General features: G+C 41.8%; 2 protein-coding genes across 3 annotated transcripts in view; both read left to right on the top strand.

The window, feature by feature from the left end:
* The first annotated feature begins 1,010 nt into the window (after positions 1 to 1,010).
* trappc11 (trafficking protein particle complex subunit 11) lies at positions 1,011 to 15,010 on the top strand. Its single transcript, XM_005749121.1, has 30 exons — positions 1,011 to 1,367; positions 1,854 to 2,082; positions 2,258 to 2,427; positions 2,526 to 2,596; positions 2,714 to 2,828; positions 2,913 to 3,012; positions 4,453 to 4,526; positions 4,621 to 4,717; positions 6,681 to 6,814; positions 7,094 to 7,235; positions 7,404 to 7,497; positions 8,004 to 8,083; positions 8,868 to 8,946; positions 9,121 to 9,175; positions 9,371 to 9,516; positions 9,787 to 9,848; positions 10,032 to 10,164; positions 10,378 to 10,508; positions 10,886 to 11,011; positions 11,089 to 11,282; positions 11,370 to 11,518; positions 11,602 to 11,723; positions 11,833 to 11,952; positions 12,063 to 12,128; positions 12,579 to 12,735; positions 12,819 to 12,930; positions 13,016 to 13,107; positions 13,283 to 13,416; positions 13,586 to 13,753; positions 13,844 to 15,010. The coding sequence occupies exons 2-30, from the start codon at positions 1,879 to 1,881 to the stop codon at positions 13,886 to 13,888; spliced, it is 3,372 nt and encodes a 1,123-aa protein (XP_005749178.1). The 5' UTR covers positions 1,011 to 1,367; positions 1,854 to 1,878; the 3' UTR covers positions 13,889 to 15,010.
* Positions 15,011 to 17,318: 2,308 nt separating this feature from the next.
* The window catches only part of spdl1 (spindle apparatus coiled-coil protein 1), a 7,239-nt gene continuing 6,640 nt past the window's right edge, over positions 17,319 to 17,917 (top strand). For both annotated transcript variants that reach the window (XM_005749120.1, XM_005749119.1), the window contains exon 1: positions 17,319 to 17,432. The gene's annotated coding sequence lies outside the window, so the exon portion shown is untranslated. The remainder of the gene's footprint in view (positions 17,433 to 17,917) is intronic.

Below are 17,917 nucleotides of genomic sequence, written 5' to 3'. Positions count from 1 at the left end.
AATCACAACAACAGTTGCCTCAAGGCGCTTTATATGGTAATATATACAGAGAAAAACCAAACAATCATATGACCCCCCCCTAGCCCTTTGGCGACAGTGGGAAGGAAAAACTCCCTTTTAACAGGAAGAAACCTCCAGCAGAACCAGGCTCAGGGAGGGGCGGGGCCATCTGCTGCGACCGGTTGGTGTGGGAGATGGCGTGACCTTAAAAACACGGTTCAGACTCAAAAATGTGGCTGAATAAAAACAATCATGCATGTAGGTTTGGATTTTTTTGCCTAATAATAAACACCTTCATTTAAACACTGTATTTTGTGTGTACTTGTGTTATTTTTGTCTTATATTGCAATTTGTTTTGATGATTGGAAACATTTGTTTGTGACAGACATCCAAGGAAATCAGGACGGGAGCAAACACTTTTCACACCACAATATATCCTTTAGATATTACAGTAGACTGCAATGCAACAATGACATGCTAAATATCATACTTATCATATAACAGTGGGGGTGATGCTTGAAGATGGTGAGACTTATTTATTATATGAATCAGACAGCTCAAGTTTGGGTGGTTTGGAGGCAATGTTAGGGAAGCAAGGCTGAGATGTTTGGGACATGTGTGGAGCAGAGCTAGTGGATATGTTGGGCAAAGGTTGGAGCTGCCAGACAGGAGTAAAAGAGGAACGCTGCAGAGAATGTTTATGGATGAATGCAAGAGAAAGAGTGAGATGGAGGAAGATAATCCACTGTGGCAACCTTTAAAGGAAGATGGCATGAAAATAAAATATAATTCAAATAATCAAAGTCGTTTATTTTCTTCAGTGTATCATGTCTAAAACATAATTTTCTAATATGACATTGAGCAGATGTCTTTGTATAGGTTTTGTGTAGAGCCATCATTGGTATCCTTATATATATATTTTTTCTCATTTCTCCTTCTTGTAAAACAAACAAAAAAAACCCGTCACCTGACCGAAAAACTGGTACTCAACGGCACTTTAATTTTGAAAAGTCGCACCGGAAGTGATATTGAACTTCTGCTAGACCGCTAACTAGCTGGACTTTGTTGTTCCTTCAGCAATGGCTTCTAGAGTAGCTGTCATTTTCTAGCTTTTCGAGGTTGACACATCGTGTTCTTGTGACCGGAGGTAGAATTTAGCTAGAAAGAAGTCACGCAGTGTGGAACTAAACCTGGTGTATGTGTACTAGGTACATTTGCAACGTCGCCCATTGGCTAGCTAACGCTAAGCGTTAACCTTGTAAGATAACGCTAGTGATCTGCTAACAGTACATAAAGTACAGTTGGCTAACTTAACCAAGCTTGCTGAGCTCAGCCCCTAACAAATTCATTTGAAGTGATGCACTGAGGTATGTTGTCGTTTCGTGATTCTGTATGTGTTTTATTACGGACGCTAAATGCAGTGTCACTAACGTTAGCCGAATCATGTTTCAGTTCCGCTTCTGTCTTCAGGCGTCTGTATTTGTATTGTATTTTTCTGGCCGTCAGAACGTATACAGTGCTGTCCGCATTTAACCTATTTTTGGATAAATGGGAGGCCTGTCTGTTTACTTTCTTCCTTCACAAGTGTCGCGCTTTGTTTCGTATACTGTAAATACTTGTTATACTCAGCTGCTTGTCCCACCTCTGCCTGCGTTCATCTTCAGTGGCTCCTCTTGAATTTCGTTGTGATTGCGCAAAATATATTTTACATACATTCATTTTTTTCCATCACCAAACTGTTGAAACACGGCAGAGTACTGATTGGAAATAATTGACCATCGTTGATTGAACTGTAGGCTTGATGTATGGGGCTATCTGATGCTGCTGCAGTGATATTGCCCTTTTTTGTGTAGGTGTATCTATTGTTGAACCATCAGGATGGCAGGGTCCCAGTGGGAGCTTCCTCCGGAGCTATGTTGCCGGCCCATGGCATTTGTGGCTTTGACTGGCCTGGATGTGGTATACAATGCTGTGCACCGGGCCATTTGGGATGCCTTCTGTGCCAATCGTCGTGCTGACAGAGTCCCTATCTCTTTCAAAGTGCTACCAGGAGACCACGAGTACCCAAAATGTCGCACTAAGGTGAGCTGCAGCTTGAGAAATCTTTGACAAGTTGAAATTTACACTATATTATATCCCAGTAAACTCAAACTATTACTGGTTTATCGTTTTCACACTTGCAAATAACAGCATCACTCCTAAAATGTAGGAAAACACTAACCACTATCAACAATACTGTCTTCTGCTCTGTGCCTAGCGAACATCATATGAGTGGTACATCCCTAAAGGCATCCTGAAAACCGGCTGGATGAACAAACATTTAAACCTGGTACCTGCGCTTGTAGTCCTGTTCTATGAATTGGACTGGGATGACCCGCAGTGGAAAGAGAAACAGTCTGAATGTGCAACTAAAGTGGAGATTGTTAGGTGGGTGAAATGAAATTTGTGAAATGCTTTTGGGGGTTTTTGTTTCTCAGAAATGTGTAGTGAGTTTTTTCCGTTGTGTGGCATTTGTCTACCTTTAGGACCAGTCTTCAGGGTAGAAACACCAAAGTGGCTGTGGTTTTAATCCAGAAGAAAACTCCTCTGCCTCCAGGTAGAGCCTTCTACAAAATAACAATATGTGCTCATGGCAGCTTTTTTTATTTCACAGTCATGCAAAAAACAAACAAACCTGTAGACCATGCTGACGTCTATCATCTTTGTTTCACAGGAGAGGACCTGGTGGCATCAGAGCGGGCACAAGCTCTCTGTCATGCCTGTGATCTGTCTGGCAAGAGCCTCTTTGTTCTCCCTCACACTGACCACTTAGTGGGCTACATTATAAGGTACCTACGACTGACTGAGCCGGTGACCTGATTTAAAGTGAAGATTGTGTTTTCACTGAGTATCTTTTTGGTGTGATTCTAAAGGTTGGAGAACGCGTTCTACGAGCATGCTCAGACCTATTATTACACTGAGATTCGGCGCGTCAAATCTCACAAAGAGTTCCTCAACAAGACAACCCACCAGGTATGAATATGTTCTCCATGTTCCTCCGTGAACAGTGAACGGATACATGAAAGGTCTCGTGCTGTTTCTGGTCCTTTCGTTTGTTTATTACACAGCAGTTGTAGGTGCTATGCAAACAATGTGAATCTATCAAAATGCTCAGTGCACAGCAGAAATTGCACAAACAGGATGCATGCAGGAATTATATCTTTTAAATAACCAGTCAAGCTGTGATGACTCTGCGATATTGTTACTGCCCTCTTCTATGCACATCCATTTTTCTGTCATTAGTTCCTCTTCTGCTAACATTAAATTGTCTCAGTTAGGAAGGAGAAGATCACACCAAATATTCTGTGGTTGGCAGCATGTCATGTGGCTAATTGAGCAAGCATTGCATTTGATCATCAGGCCAGCACTATTTGAAAATTGTAACTCTACAATCAGGTTGTAGACAGACCATTCAGAAACCAGTTAACATGCCGAGTGTGGAATACTGGCTTTTCCTGTTGTCTTCTATGGCCTGTGCTGTGGTGCTGCCTGCACTCAGTGAGCTTTTTTGTATTTCCTGACAGTGCCAGTATGCCTTACACTGTTGGAACAACAGTGAAAAGGGCACAGGTTAGAAAATTCATTCGTGATCTGGCCGGTTACTGAAGTTATTTCGACCCCCTCATATATTATGTGACGGTATCAGACTGAATCCACTTCTTGAGTATCACGTGTTCAGTTTACTCTTACCAGCATTGCTCTGTTGCTTCATTTGTAGCAGCACTCCTGCCTTTTTTTGTTTTTACTGAATGAAGTAGGCAGCACTCGTTTAATCCATATTAACCAATGATTAAAGAAGAGCTTTATTGATTCATTAAACACTCCTCTGTGTGAGCATGCAAAGCCTAAGAAAGTTGGTATCTGATTGTGAGCAGGGTTTAAGGTTTTGTTGAGCCAGTTAACACAAAGAAAGCTGTTTTGAGTTTGATTCCTAGCACACCGCCGGTGTCTCGATTGTAGGAGAACTACTACTATCATGTGACAAAACTTTCCTGGCTCAAAAGATTATCAAGATAAGACCCCAAACTTTGTCCAGCTAATAGTTCTCAGAGTGGTGCAGCTTAACTAGTAATACTTGGGCTCAGCGTACATTTTCACATCTGTGACATTTCACAACACAGAGGTGCATGTCTTATTATCTATTATCTCATCCTATTTTTGTTTGACTGGGTGATCCAATGACTTTGAGACAGAGGTGTCACACATGAGGTTACGGGCCTCTAACAGATTATTGTAGAATGAAAAATAATCTGCTGAACTGAAACTTATTCTAAACCTAATCTAACGTCATTTCAATATTTTTTCCAAATGAATCCAGTAATAGAACAGTTTAGAAAGCTGCTTAGAGATGGAAGGAAACACAGTGTAAGAAGTCATTGTGTTTGAACAGCTTTCTAATCTCTCTGTTCCCAGCTGTTGTTTGTCAGGCATCAGTTTAAAATCGCTTTCTTCAGTGAACTGAAGCAGGACACCCAAAATGCTCTCAAGTAAGTGTGTGTCCTGAGATTCACAATAGGTGCTAAAATAGTCAGCGTCCTAAATAATAGCTGATCAGTTGATCTTGTGTGTTTGTGTCTGTAGGTATTACAGAACTGCCTACAGTCTTGTGCATGAGCTCCGATCACATGAGACCAACATGTTGGAGATCAAAACTATGGCTGGATTCATCAACTACAAGGTACAGTCGTGCTTGTCCTCTGTGTAACTGTTCTTCAGATAAACAGCAGTGGATCTGACTTTTTGTCAGATTCATGTCTTTAAATTACTCAACATTAGTAGGGATGTCTGTGCACACGTTGTGACAAACAACTTGAGCAACTACAAACACACGCTCTTGGCTGCGTGAATTTGTTCTCCATGCGGTGACGTGTCGGGCCCTCCAGGTAGCAGTTAATGTCAGCTACTGTCATGGTTGCAGTTCAAGTTAGCGGAGTTGGTGTAAATCCAAAACGGAGGTCAGAGCCACAAAAACAACCTGTGGGCCAAGTAATAGAACAGGGGCCAGATGTTAAGCATAAAAAGCCAACAACAAGTAATGAATCATCCAACAGTCCTGGTAAACACAGTCCCAACCAATGTTCCCTCTAATGTTTCACGTGTCTGAGCGAACGCACAAACTCCCTGAGCGTCCCTTGGACCACTGTGAGTGACAGCAGACGTGTGCACTGTGGTCACGCCAGCATCCAATCCACCCAAGTCACATGTTTATTAAAATAATCAAATTACAGCATTTATGTTAGACTACTTTTAATTAGCCCACTTACAATGGAAATAAAAAAAATCTAGTTCCTGACCTGTAGCATGTTAACACCATTGGAAGGAAAAATAACTTGAACTCCAATTTTGAAAACACAACTTGATTTTTTTTTTTTTTAATGAAGCTGTGACTTGTATTATGAGTCTGTGGTCTGGGAGAGAGTCTGTAACTCTGTCTGCAAAATACAGGATATAATGACCAATGTTGGGTAATTAATTATATAGTTACTTCTTCAAAAAAGTAACTGAGTTTTGCAAACAAAGTATTTTGCAGCTGTTTACCTAAAAATGCAGCCAAGGCGTTTTTTTTAACAAACATTTCAAACTATTTACAGAACAATCAGCTGTTCTGCATCAAATCTGATGCCACACAAATTATTTGTGTCACAAAGAATAATTTGTGTCCACTATGAGATGAAGGAGAACAACAGCCTGATACCTGCAGGCCTGACAGCAGCAGATGTGTCACTGCTGTAACACCTGTAACACTCAGCAGGCGCCTCATTGTTCTGACACACAACAAAACTACTGACTACACTACACACTAACTGCACGCTAACTGCACGCTAACTGCACGCTAACTGCACGCTAACTGCACGCTAACTGCACGCTAACTGCACGCTAACTGCACAAGATTTGTGCTAAACGTCGCAAATCACTCACATCTCAAACCGCCGTCACTCCTAAAACTTCCCCCTCCCTAAACAACTAAATGCCATGTTGCCATATCACTTTTTGATTGGTCGACATGGTACATTTTTCCACCAATAGGAAAGGGCGGGGTTTTTGCTCACAGGCTTTCCAGCGTTTTCCTTATAAAACGCTGTTTTTACTGTTTCTTCCTGCAGTAAATATAAACAGCGACAGTATTCAGGAAGGAAAACAAACATTGCAGATATTTTATCATAACTCTGGTTTTACGTGGCCGATCAACACAATTTAAAAACTGGTATAAAGTCCACACTTTGTCCGTCAGTTGTTCCGTCTGTCCTGCTCACATCTCCAGTGGTTGTAGTCGTTGTCATTAACGTGGCTTCACTCCTCATCAGCCGCTTTGCTAAAACACCGGTGTCGGCACATAAGGACGCTGTCAGAGCCTGTCAGCGACGTTGATTCATATACGAATGTGAATCGCATCATTGGCTGGACTATGAGATAAGGTGGCCTCGTTCTAATCAGCCAGTCACTGACTGACTCACACTGCAAAACAGAATTATTTACGTATTCATTTTAATTTCAATTCAGGTTAGTTTTTTTTTTTCTTGTGCGCAGAGACGTGCCAGCAGTGCGCAGCTTAGAGGGAACATTGCTCCCAACTGTACTATAAACTAAACTTTTTGTGACACTTCTCCCTTTATGTTTCTTCCTGTTCTCGGTGTCTGCAGATCTGCCGCCTGTGTTTCCAGCATAACACTCCTCTAGATGCTATAGCCCAGTTCCGAAAGCACATCGACCTGTGTAAGAAGAAGATCGGCAGCGCTGAACTAGCCTTTGAGCACTCTGCGTGGATGTCTAAACAGTGAGATATGCTCATTGGCTATGAACACACAGAAATGACACATGTGGCCGATAGTCCATCACCCTCTGTATGGAACGAGATGAAGTGATTAAACCTTATAATAAAAATATGTTAATTCACAATGGTGAACATGCAAACTCCACAGTGAAAAGGCCCCACACTTGTCCTCTAATGAGTGTACATGAACACAGTACATTATATAAGGACTCATGTTTATTTATAATGCACATCCATACATCATGTCTGCACATCTTGACTGTTCGACTTTGCCCTGTTCAGGTTCCAGTCATTTGGGGAACTGTTTGATGAAGCTATAAAGTTGGGACTGACGGCAATCCAGACCCAGAACCCTGGGTTTTACTACCAGCAGGCTGCCTGCTACAGTCAGGACAGGAAGCAGCTGGCACAGCAGCTCTGTCAGGTGATGGCGGTACAGCTACTGTAACTATGTCTCAGTGTACCAGCAACACCAAAGACAGCATGAACTCGCCGCTTTAAAATGCAACTGAATCGTAGCTTCTTTTAGGTTTCTAATTATCATACTGCATATCAAACACAGCTTAACAGTTTCATTGGTCGGTTGTTCCAGGCTGGTGCAAGTTACCCCTCCCCCGACCCTCTGGACACCCAAAGCGCAGGACTGGATTTCTATGGCCAGAGACCTTGGAGACAGGGACAACAGAGTATGTTGACAGATACAGACATGGAACAACACTGCTGGCCTCAGACACTGTTAATGTTACTGCTTCATTCACAAATCTGCACAACACTGCTTGTGCAATATTATGTGCTGTAGCTGAGACGTGACCGTACGTGATTAAGCAGTTTTGAGTTTCTACATTTGGCCATATTTTGTTTACATTTCCTTTATCTTGTTGTGAGGACACGTGTGCACACCCCTATGGTGAAGGTCAACAGTAACCAGACTAACTGCTGTTAGATTGTTGCTTTAAAAGGACAGCTGGCTTCTCTGAAGTAAAGAACACTTTAATTAGCTGTTAGGTCCTGAGTGATCTTGTCTAAATATTTTATTGTGGACACGTGTAACACATCCAACGTGCCTTTAGAAAGCTTATGAGAGGATCCTCCTGCTGTCTGATGCTGCGTGTGCTTCTAATGAAACCTTCCAAAATGAAGCTTAATATCAAGAGTTTGTTCAGTAATTACGTCTGCATCACTTCACTTCCAGGTATTGATCCTCCAGATGCTGAAAAAGAGAAGACGGGGATTCTAGCTCTGCAGATTAAAGAGAGGGATGTACCACATTCTGTAAGAGCACACAGCAATATTTTACTGCTTTAGTCCTGCTTATTTAAAAAAAATCATTGTTATTAATGACACACACCCTCAGCCTTACATATGAAGTTAAACTAGCCTATTTTTAACATGGTAGCTGATCAAATCATTTGAAAATGACCAGCTTGGTTTGTGAAGTAGCTTAAAATGTAGAGTTTGTTGTTCTGGGAGCTAATCATTTGTTTATGTTAGTGATACGATGATGTTGTTCGTTAAATGGGAGACGCTGACATCCTTGCATCGTGCATCCTTCACATGCCCACAGAAGTCAGTGTGCAGCCTTTTAAAAGGTTCAGACATTATTGGAAAACGTGCCTGATCCATGAGAAAATGTTACCTGAAGCTACAGTTGGTCTAAAATCAGTGGAAGCGCACTTTGGGTTCGGTTATTGAGTTTTTCAGAACGCCAATCCCTGTAAAGATCTGTTTGTTTTCTACAACAGTAGCTTTTCTTGGTACTATTGAAGATACTCAAAGGTATAGAATTCTTAAATACAGCAAGAAAAATGTAGGAATTGTGTGTTTTTGTGTTGCGGGAATCTAAACGTGTTGGCACATCATATGCTGAGGTCCTGTTTGTACAGAGGAAATGATAGGCTGCTCTGCATGTGACGCATTTTCCCAGCTAGAGCAGAAACAGCTTTACACAGAGACATGAACATTCAGCTTTGAAGCTTTGTTGTGTCATTCTCATAATTGTGTTTACTTCTAGTCCCTGTCAGGTTGAATTAAACCTCTGGTGTCTCTGCCCCTGCAGGAGCTGATAATAGCACTTCTCAGCAATGCCGTCGCCCAGTTTAAGAAGTACAAGTGTCCTCGAATGAAGAGCCACCTCAGTGCGTATGATTAGCGTTTTCTAGTCGCTGGGCTACCTTCTTACAGGTGGACGTGTTCTAATCCCTGTAGTATATAAAGAACATCGACACTGTGGTGATTTTTTAATACGAGCACGTTGCAGTTCGCAGCTGTTGTGTCGTTTCACCTCGTCTCACTGTGTGTATCTTCTGTAGTGGTGCAGATGGGAGAGGAATACTACCATGCAAAAGACTACACCAAGGCGCTGAAGTAAGTGAGACACAGCTTTTCCAAGTTACGTCCCACTTTTATTTTGATATAGAAGCTGAGAGCAGGACACGTCACACCCAGAATCTTACAAACTCCTCACACGAGGGGAAAGGGAACAGAATCTTTACCTCTCACTCTTAGAAAGCAGGCTGTGTGAAGAATCGTCTTTACCCATTGTGTGTGTTTTCTTATCAGGCTGTTGGACTATGTGATGTGTGACTATCGCACAGAGCGATGGTGGGGTCTCCTGACAGCCATATTGACCACAGCTCTGCGCTGTGCTTATCTGATGGCTAGTATTAAGGACTACCTTATCTACTGTATGGAGCTGCTGGGCAGAGGTGAGAAAAAGACGGAACTGAAAACTACGACAAAACATCAGGAATAGTTAAAGAACAAAAGATGCCAAATAATCCTGTAAAACACAATCCTTTAATCTGTGGGGTGGTATTAGAAACTGCTGCTGACACTCAGAACATTCTTACTTGCGTGTGGTAAATCTGAGAAATTTGTTGCAACTGTCCAAGGATGTTTAAAATATCAAAGATGACGTTTGAGTGGAAAACTGAATAATATCAGATCAGAAGACTCACGCTGATCTTGTCTTTTAGCTTCCACCCTCAAGGAGGAGCAAAAGTCAAGGATTGAGAGGAATCTCATCAAAGTCCTCACGGTGAGCTGAAGGGTTCCACCGATCTAATACTCATGTTGTGGATTTCAAACGTTAATATAATTGCAGTGTGTTTGGTAGGAATTAAATGCTTAAAAGCTGCAGTTTGTAGCTGTGTTGTAAAGCTCAGAGTAGCTAAGCAGAGGTCAAATCAAAATTGATGCATGCACATATTTTAATTTCCAGAACGAGGTCCCAGATGCTGAGCCGGAGTGCGATCCGTCTTCTGTCACTGCTGCCAGGTCTTTGTGGAATGACCGCATGGCTTTGGCTGGATCGAACGAACTAACTATAGAAGTGCAAGACTACATCCCATTCAGTTAGTAAACACACGATTCGCTCAAAACAGGGTTTTAGTTCTCCTCTTTTATCGTGTACGTGGCAGGAGAAAAGGTGCATGCTGACGAACGATACTGGGTTTAGAAAGAGTTTAGTCTAAAATGAGATCCGTCTTAAGTAATAAGTTGATGCAGCATTCTTTATATCTCTTTATAAATGGGTTATAATAGCTGTCCTTTTTTTCTTACTCCAGTCCAGTGCAAAGCCAAATTCCAGTCTCCCAGTTTCCACGTGGACCAGCCTGTCCAACTGCAGGTCTTCCTCCGAGCTGACTGCCCTCATCCCGTGTCTTTCAGCAAGCTAGCTGTCAGCCTCAGTAACCAGGTACGTGCTGTTTGCATCGCCGCCTCCAGGTGTGATGTCAGCTTGGAGCGCTTTGTCTGTCCAACGTCCCACAAAAGCAGCTTCAGGTGAGCTGGTGTGCTCTCAGTCCACACAAACTGAACACATTCAGTCTCGTGTTTATTTCCTTCTGTAATTATCACCGTCTATGTTGCATGCTCACCATGTTAGTTAAAAAACTGCAGTAATAAAACCCAGACTGGTTCGTGTTCACCTCGTTTTAGTGCAGACAGCTGAAAATAAACCTTACGTTCACTGTTCTTCATGGTTATGCTGCAGTAGCTTAGCTTCCTATCCCTCAGCCATAAACCACTGATGGGGTATTGTATGTGACGTATAAAGGTGTTTTTGTTTATTAGGAGTATAACCAGTGGTGTGTGGCAGAGTGGTCAGGCCAGGAGGCCATGAGTCTGTTACCAGGAAAAACCACATGCTACAACTTCAGCTTTGTGGCAAAAACTGAAGATGTTGGTAAGAAGATAGAGGTAAGGAGACTTTGTTGTTTGTGATTGCGAGAGAGAGACATGGATGGAAACATTGATTAATATGTGTGTTATCATAGATGACGGGTATCGAGGTGATGTTGGGTGGCGACAGTGGTCGCTGTGTGTTTGTGAGCTGGAGAGGAGCAGGTGGAGACGCTGCGTCTGCACATGAAGCCTTGCAGGCCAGCAGGTGTTCACGGCGTTGGGGCCGTAACATCGAAGCACGTCAGGAGCTGGACTGGGACAGCTTGACCATGCAGCACAGCACCATGTGAGTCAGAAAAAGCCATTACCAACCCGTCAGTTTGAGCAGTGTCCGTGCTGGGATCGAGTCAGCAGAAATGGTTCTTGTGTTTAGGATCATCTCCAGAGTCCCAAAGATCTCTGTTCAGCTGAGCCACCAGCCTCCTGCACTCACCAATGAAATGTACTGCATCAAGCTTACTGTCCAATCACAGGAGGAGGCCATGGCTAAAGATGTTAAATTAACTGCTGGCCTCAAACCAGGTAGATCGGTACTGTTATCATTTCAGTAACATACAGCAGCATACGAATGCTAATTTAGCGTTTGTCTTGGTTTGCTTGTTCAGGTCAGGATGCCAATCTAGGCCAGACCACTCACGTCACACTTGACGGATCAAAGTTTTGCGATGACAGCGCGCCTTCTTTGCTCCCCGATGTGCCTCTGGGAGAGCTGAAACCGGGTGAAAAGGTGAGTCTCACAAAGAAATGCCGATTCAGCATACCACGCAAAACGCCAACACTGTCAGTTCACAGCAAAAGAAGAAATTTGAGTTTGCGAGCTGTGTGTTTGCCTCTAGTTGGAGAAGTGCGTGTTTGTCAAGTGTGTGTCAACCGGACCCAGGGTCTTCTTGTTCCACGTGGCCTACGGCATCGACACCATAGTAGAAGGACGACAGATTATGTGCAAGTGTCACAAGGTAGAAAGCTCGTCCGACCCACAGTACAGCTGACAGACGGCTCAGCGATAAACACGTTAACGTTTGTTTTACTTTCCTGCTTTACACCTCTCTCTTTTCTTCTTCTCCAGGATGAGACGGTAACCATAGAGACACTTGTTCCATTTGAGGTTTCGGTCAAGTTTGTTTCCACCAAGGTTTGTATTTAGGATTCCCCGTTTTTATTTTAGCGTGGACTTTACTAATAGTCAGGGAGGTGTGAGGGGATCTTTAAGGGGGCAAGGGTAGAGGGCATAAGCTTCATATCATGAAGTACAAAAGCAGGAAATGAGAAACATCAGATTTGTCTGATTACATTTACATTAGCGTAAGTTAGCATACAGCTACCTCAACAACCTGCTTGTATGACAGCTGCTTGTAGAATTAGAATCAAATTATGTAGAGAAAAACTGAAACAGACAAACAGTCCAAGTACAAAGTAAAGGACAAAAAATAAGTAAGACAAAGGTTAAAGTAGAGAGAAAAGCTGGAGCTTTGGTATGTTGCATTCGATTAAATAAATTTCATCCTGTTAAAGTAGGATAATGAGTCTTTTTATAGTAAGTCTAATAAAAAGTATTATTATTGTCTCTGCTGTGCTGCTGCAGTTTGAGCCGTTGGACCGGGTATCAGTGGACATTCCCTTTCTCCTAATGACTGACATCGTGTCGTCGTCTCCGTGGCCTCTCCTCCTGACTTCCTCTTCTCTGCAGCTTCTTACTGTGACCAGTAACACACCGCAGCTTCAGTCACAGTTACAGGAAGGTACCCGATTACTTAAAATAGTTACCTAAAATTTCCTGTTTAAATTTATCGCTGAAAAGTAAAAAGTGTGCGCTTGTGTTCAGTTGTTCTACAAACAGGGGAGTGTGCCAGTGAGTGTTTCTGTCTCCGATGCCCACCACAGACCAGCATCAATAACACGGTGGCTACAGGGCAGTACCTGATATCATGGAGGAGGTACGTACACGTTAATGGAGGCTGTGACGTGCTGCTGCTGGGTTTTCAGAGGGCTTGAACAGACTTCTAAAACTCTGTTTGACAGAAACTCCTCCAGTCCAGACAGTCCTCTCATCCAGACTATAGTTAGTCTGCCTCATGTGGTCCTGGAGATGGTGCCTCTGTACATCCACGCTGGTCAGTATGCAAGCATCGCATGCACACAGCGTTCCTGATTTTACAGAAAATATTCCAATACACGAAGTAGAATTGAAGAAATGTTCTCATTATTTGCATTTGCTATTGTGAAAGATGTTAACCTCTGTTGGCTGTTGGTGGTGTCACATTGTTGTTTTGATGTTTTGGGCTATAGATTTACCGTCGTTCGGGCGAGTCAGGGAGTCTCTTCCTGTGCGTTACCACATAGAAAACAGAACGGCTCTGGTGCAGGAGGTGGAGATGGCCGTGGAACCATCCGATGCCTTCATGTTTTCTGGTCTCAAACAGGTACAGCTGCACCGCCTGTAGGAATCGTGCTGTAAGGACTGACGGGTCATATTGATGGACAGTTTTGGTGATGTCATCGTGCTTCATCAGTACTGAAAATCTGATTTTCATGCAGCACTTGTGTGTGTTTTCTATCTATCTGTAAATATAAAACTGTGTGTGTGTGTAGGTGCGTCTCCGTATCCTCCCCAGTTCAGAGCAGGAGATGCTGTATAACTACTATCCACTGATGGCTGGTTACCAAACACTACCACAGCTCAACATCAGCCTGCCACGTTGCCCCAACTTCGGTACTCAAGCTCTGAAACGCTTCCTGCCCCAGCGAATCTTCGTCAAGGTAACACGCATAGAAACCCATAAACACTAAGGTAACCGTGGAGATGTTTTGCTTGTTGGGCTAAAGCCTCGTTTCTGTCTTTCTCCACAGCCTCAGGGTCGACAGTTGGACGACGCCTCCATTGCTGCAGCTTGAGGAGAAAATGAAAGTGTTTCTTGTAAATAAAAAGCAGCATTGTGTACTGCAGGCTGTTCTAGGTGTATGATACCACAGAGATTGACACTATTTGCTTAGATCATCTGTTGACCAAACACCAGCAAGCATCGAGCACCAAAGATCATTTAACAGCTAAGATCGTGTGTGAATCTGATGTGAGCTTTATGGACATTTGAGGAAAGTTTAATATATGAATAGGATGTGATGAAGATTTGATTAAACTGAAGTGATCTAAACCTGCTGTGTGTACAACCGTGAAAGTGTGAGACAATTGTACATACTTAAAAATGGCTACATTATATCGATGAAGTTGAGGGTCATAATGTTCAGAAGTGGGAAAAGGGTTAGTTGGTGCTGAAAGACGGTATAGAAAAGAGACGCCTGTCGCTATTGCCCATTTTCTTTTGGTTCATGGATTTTAAGCAGGTATTGCTAACAATAGGGCCCGAGACACACACACACACACACACACACACACACACACACACACACACACACCAGCTCATTTTTGCTTCTTAATTCTTAGACTAGTTTAGAAGACACATATTTATAATTCAGGAAAAAATTTTTAAATACTTTTAATTGGCCAATAAAGGAATTGCAGTTTTTTCCACATTAAGTTTAATAATTCACTGAAGCTTGTTGGCTGGTTCAAAAATGGCAGGTTGTTACCTCACCAAACATGAGCTGTACTGTCAGCACTCAGATTATAACCACGCTAAAGTGACTCCACACTGTAGTCATGTACACATTTGCATAACTAGCTAAATTTCCCTACTTGATCCTGGAAGGTGATGAAAATCACATCTGAGGCCTGTGAAGCAGAATTTCAGGGTTAACTCTGGGCTTAACCCTGCGCTGCAAAGCTGGTTTAATACTTACTGCTGTGCATCGCCATGGTAACTTGTGATGGGAACATGTTCCAGACTAAATATCAACAGGTATAAAATCACCGTCTGCTGATAAACCAAGTTTCCAGAAAACATCCGTACGATTCTTTGTGCGAATAGTAGCAGGAGCTCAAGTTTATTAATTGTCTGAAGCTTTTGTGTTTCCCGAATGAGCATCAGTAATAAATACAGATTCTTACATGCAACTTTATTCCTTGCTGCTGCTTTTTTTTACCTTTTGGCCGTGAAATAATTGAACCCTTTAAAGCTAATTGTGTGTCTTTGTGAGTTTTTAAGACTTCTACATCATCAGTGTGACTTAATTGTTCACAATTAAAATCATATAAAGTGCATGAACCATTTTTAATGACTACATTGCAAAAATATGGCTTATGTAGCAAATGTGATACAAATTAAAAGTCATATACAGATTAAAAGTTGATATTTTTTATATATTGTCTGAAGGTTCAGCAAACACTCCATTATCAAAACATTAAAGAGTGATTTTATAGTTCCGGTTTTAAAGGGTTAAGAACAATTAAGTATTATAGGCATTAATATATAAATTGGATCAAATGCAGGTAGACTCAGCCCATATTTGATTTGTTTTTGTTCTTTAGCTGATCTTAGACCAGTACACACTCGGGGCTGCAGCCGAAAAAATAAAAACTAAAGCCGTCTTATGCAAATTTGGAGATTATTTAATGGAATAGCAGATTCTAATCAGACTCCCCTGTCTACACTGGATTTACAGAATTCCTGGACTTCCAGGAACAATTCTGAGATGTTCTCTGGGGTTTTCATATAATTCCAGAAACTTAAATAGGTTAAAAAAAAATATGGTGTTGTGTTTTAATTTCATGTGTGGAATGTGGTAAATGTGAGAGATAAATGTAATAATGCTATGAAATAACATGCGTGTCTTAGAAACCGAATATCTTAAATAGAACCTGCAGCTATAATCTGTACACCTCATAAAATGTTTGGTAAAGATCCAGAACGCACACTGAAGCTGAAGTTCAGAGGATGGAGCAGCTCATCTACCAGTTGGAAGGTTGGTGGTTCAAGCCCTACTCCACCAGTTTGCCCTAAAACATTTTTGGGTGAGATACTGAATTGTTACTTTCAGCAGAGTACAAACGTGTGAATGTTGGACAGAAACCTCTAAAGGCTTCCCCCCCAAAACTTATATAAAGCTCTTTGAGTGCTTGAGTATAAAAAAGTGTAAAAGAACGGGTCCATTTGCCACTTTTCAGATTTTTCATAGAAAAAACATAATGATACAAAACTGAAATTGATTCTGTTTATATTTTTCAAAGACAATTTCTCTCTCAATCTTGTAATGACTACATTAAATGCTGTAAAAATGCATTTCCCAGCCGCCACAGAAGTGATTAAATTACTGCTGTTTTATTGGTAGATTTTTATGATTTCAGTTATTGTGTAGGTTCGTTTGTGGATGACAGCTCGGACTCTTTGTGGCACCCTGAGTATTTTGAGTATTAAGAACAAGTCCCCCCCCATCACCTTTTTTTGCTATTTGTTGTGACAACAGTGTGCATCATGACACAGAGCCAAAAGCTCATTTGCTCCCGCCTGATGTGATGTTAGGGCCATATTTAGTTTCGCCAGTAGGTGGCGGTGGCGGCTCAGCCAAACGGGTAACTGCCAAAATAATCCCTCACAAAAGTAACGCAGGCCAGTTATTACGATGGAAGCCGTCAGTAACACTGAACTGCTGTGTTTCAGCGCAATAAACCTTCATGCGCACCTGGATGAACCTCGTCTTCCTTCAGTGTGTAACAACTTTGTGGAGGAGAGGACGTGATGTTTGAGTCTGCATCCTCTACTTTAATTCCTAATCATTCTCCTTTAACCCACAATTAAAATCCGTTCCACTAGAGTCGCATATTTATTTGCACCCTTAATCTCTCTAACATGCTGCACAACCTTACCAGCTTGATTTCTCTTCCTAGCCAAAGTCCTTTTCACCTTGCTTAGATCCGGTCTCACATGCAGCTCATTACAAGCCGTTTCCCATGTCTTTGCTGTACATCTAGCAGTTCTCTTTACTTTCTTTATCTTCATGACTATCTCTCTTTTTGCCCCCTTGTATACTTTCCAGTATTTCCACATTCCACATCCAGATCTCTGTCCAGAGACACACCAAACACCGCCTTGGCAGTTTCCCTCTGCACTGCAGCTGTACATTCCCAGCCATCTGGTATCTCTTCACTACCATCCAAAGCTGTTGAATTTGAGTACATAATTGACTATTTTTTAAATTTGATTAAAATAAATTGAATTTATGAATGGATTCATACATTTAGAAATATTTATTTGTACCTACTGTTTTTACTGTCCATTAATTTATCACAACATTAATTCCTTTAATAATAAAAAAATCATGTGTAAATGAAGGTACTAATGAATATTTAATTGCGCTATTAATTATTTATCAATGAAATTGTTTATTTCGATGTGCGCAAGTGTCTCGGTCCTCCATACCTAGAGGGCGATCTCTCAACAGCGCCAGGTTGACGAATCCCCAAAAAATCTCGCCGAGTCAAGATGTCGCGATAACTGGTTGGAGTCGGATTCAAATTGTGGCGCTTTGACTGATCGCTAACAAGGTATATTTAATCCTTGTTTTTGTTTATCTGTCTTATAGGCACTTCGTCAGTAGAAGAACTGCCCACAGTAGAGTTGTTGCTGCTAATTAAAATAAAATATCGTTAGTTCGGAGGTTGTCATATTGAAATCTTAACCCCCCCCCAGGCTTAGATTGTGTGGCTGAATACGAGCAGGAGCTAGCCATCTTTACCTGACTTGTTGACATTTTTTGGCCGATACTGTTGCTTTTATATCTGCTGTAGCGGTTGTTTATTGTCCTCCTGGACATTTACTGTCACTATTAATCTTATTAACAGCGGGACGTTAGCTTCAGATTAATTGGAAATAAGGAAATTAAAGCTGTATAGCACTGTCTTACAAAACAAACGAGAGCACGGTATAGACGTTAGCATAAACGGTTGCATTTATTTAAGCCTTTTTTGATTACTTTTGTGTGTCACTTTTTAAATACATGCATTGTTTCTGAGTTGGACAGTGGAGTATA

This window comes from Pundamilia nyererei, unplaced genomic scaffold (assembly GCF_000239375.1).
Source record: "Pundamilia nyererei isolate P.nyererei 1_Seehausen unplaced genomic scaffold, PunNye1.0 scaffold00237, whole genome shotgun sequence".
NCBI classification, from domain to species: domain Eukaryota; kingdom Metazoa; phylum Chordata; class Actinopteri; order Cichliformes; family Cichlidae; genus Pundamilia; species Pundamilia nyererei.
This window is presented reverse-complemented; position numbering and strand designations above follow the sequence as displayed.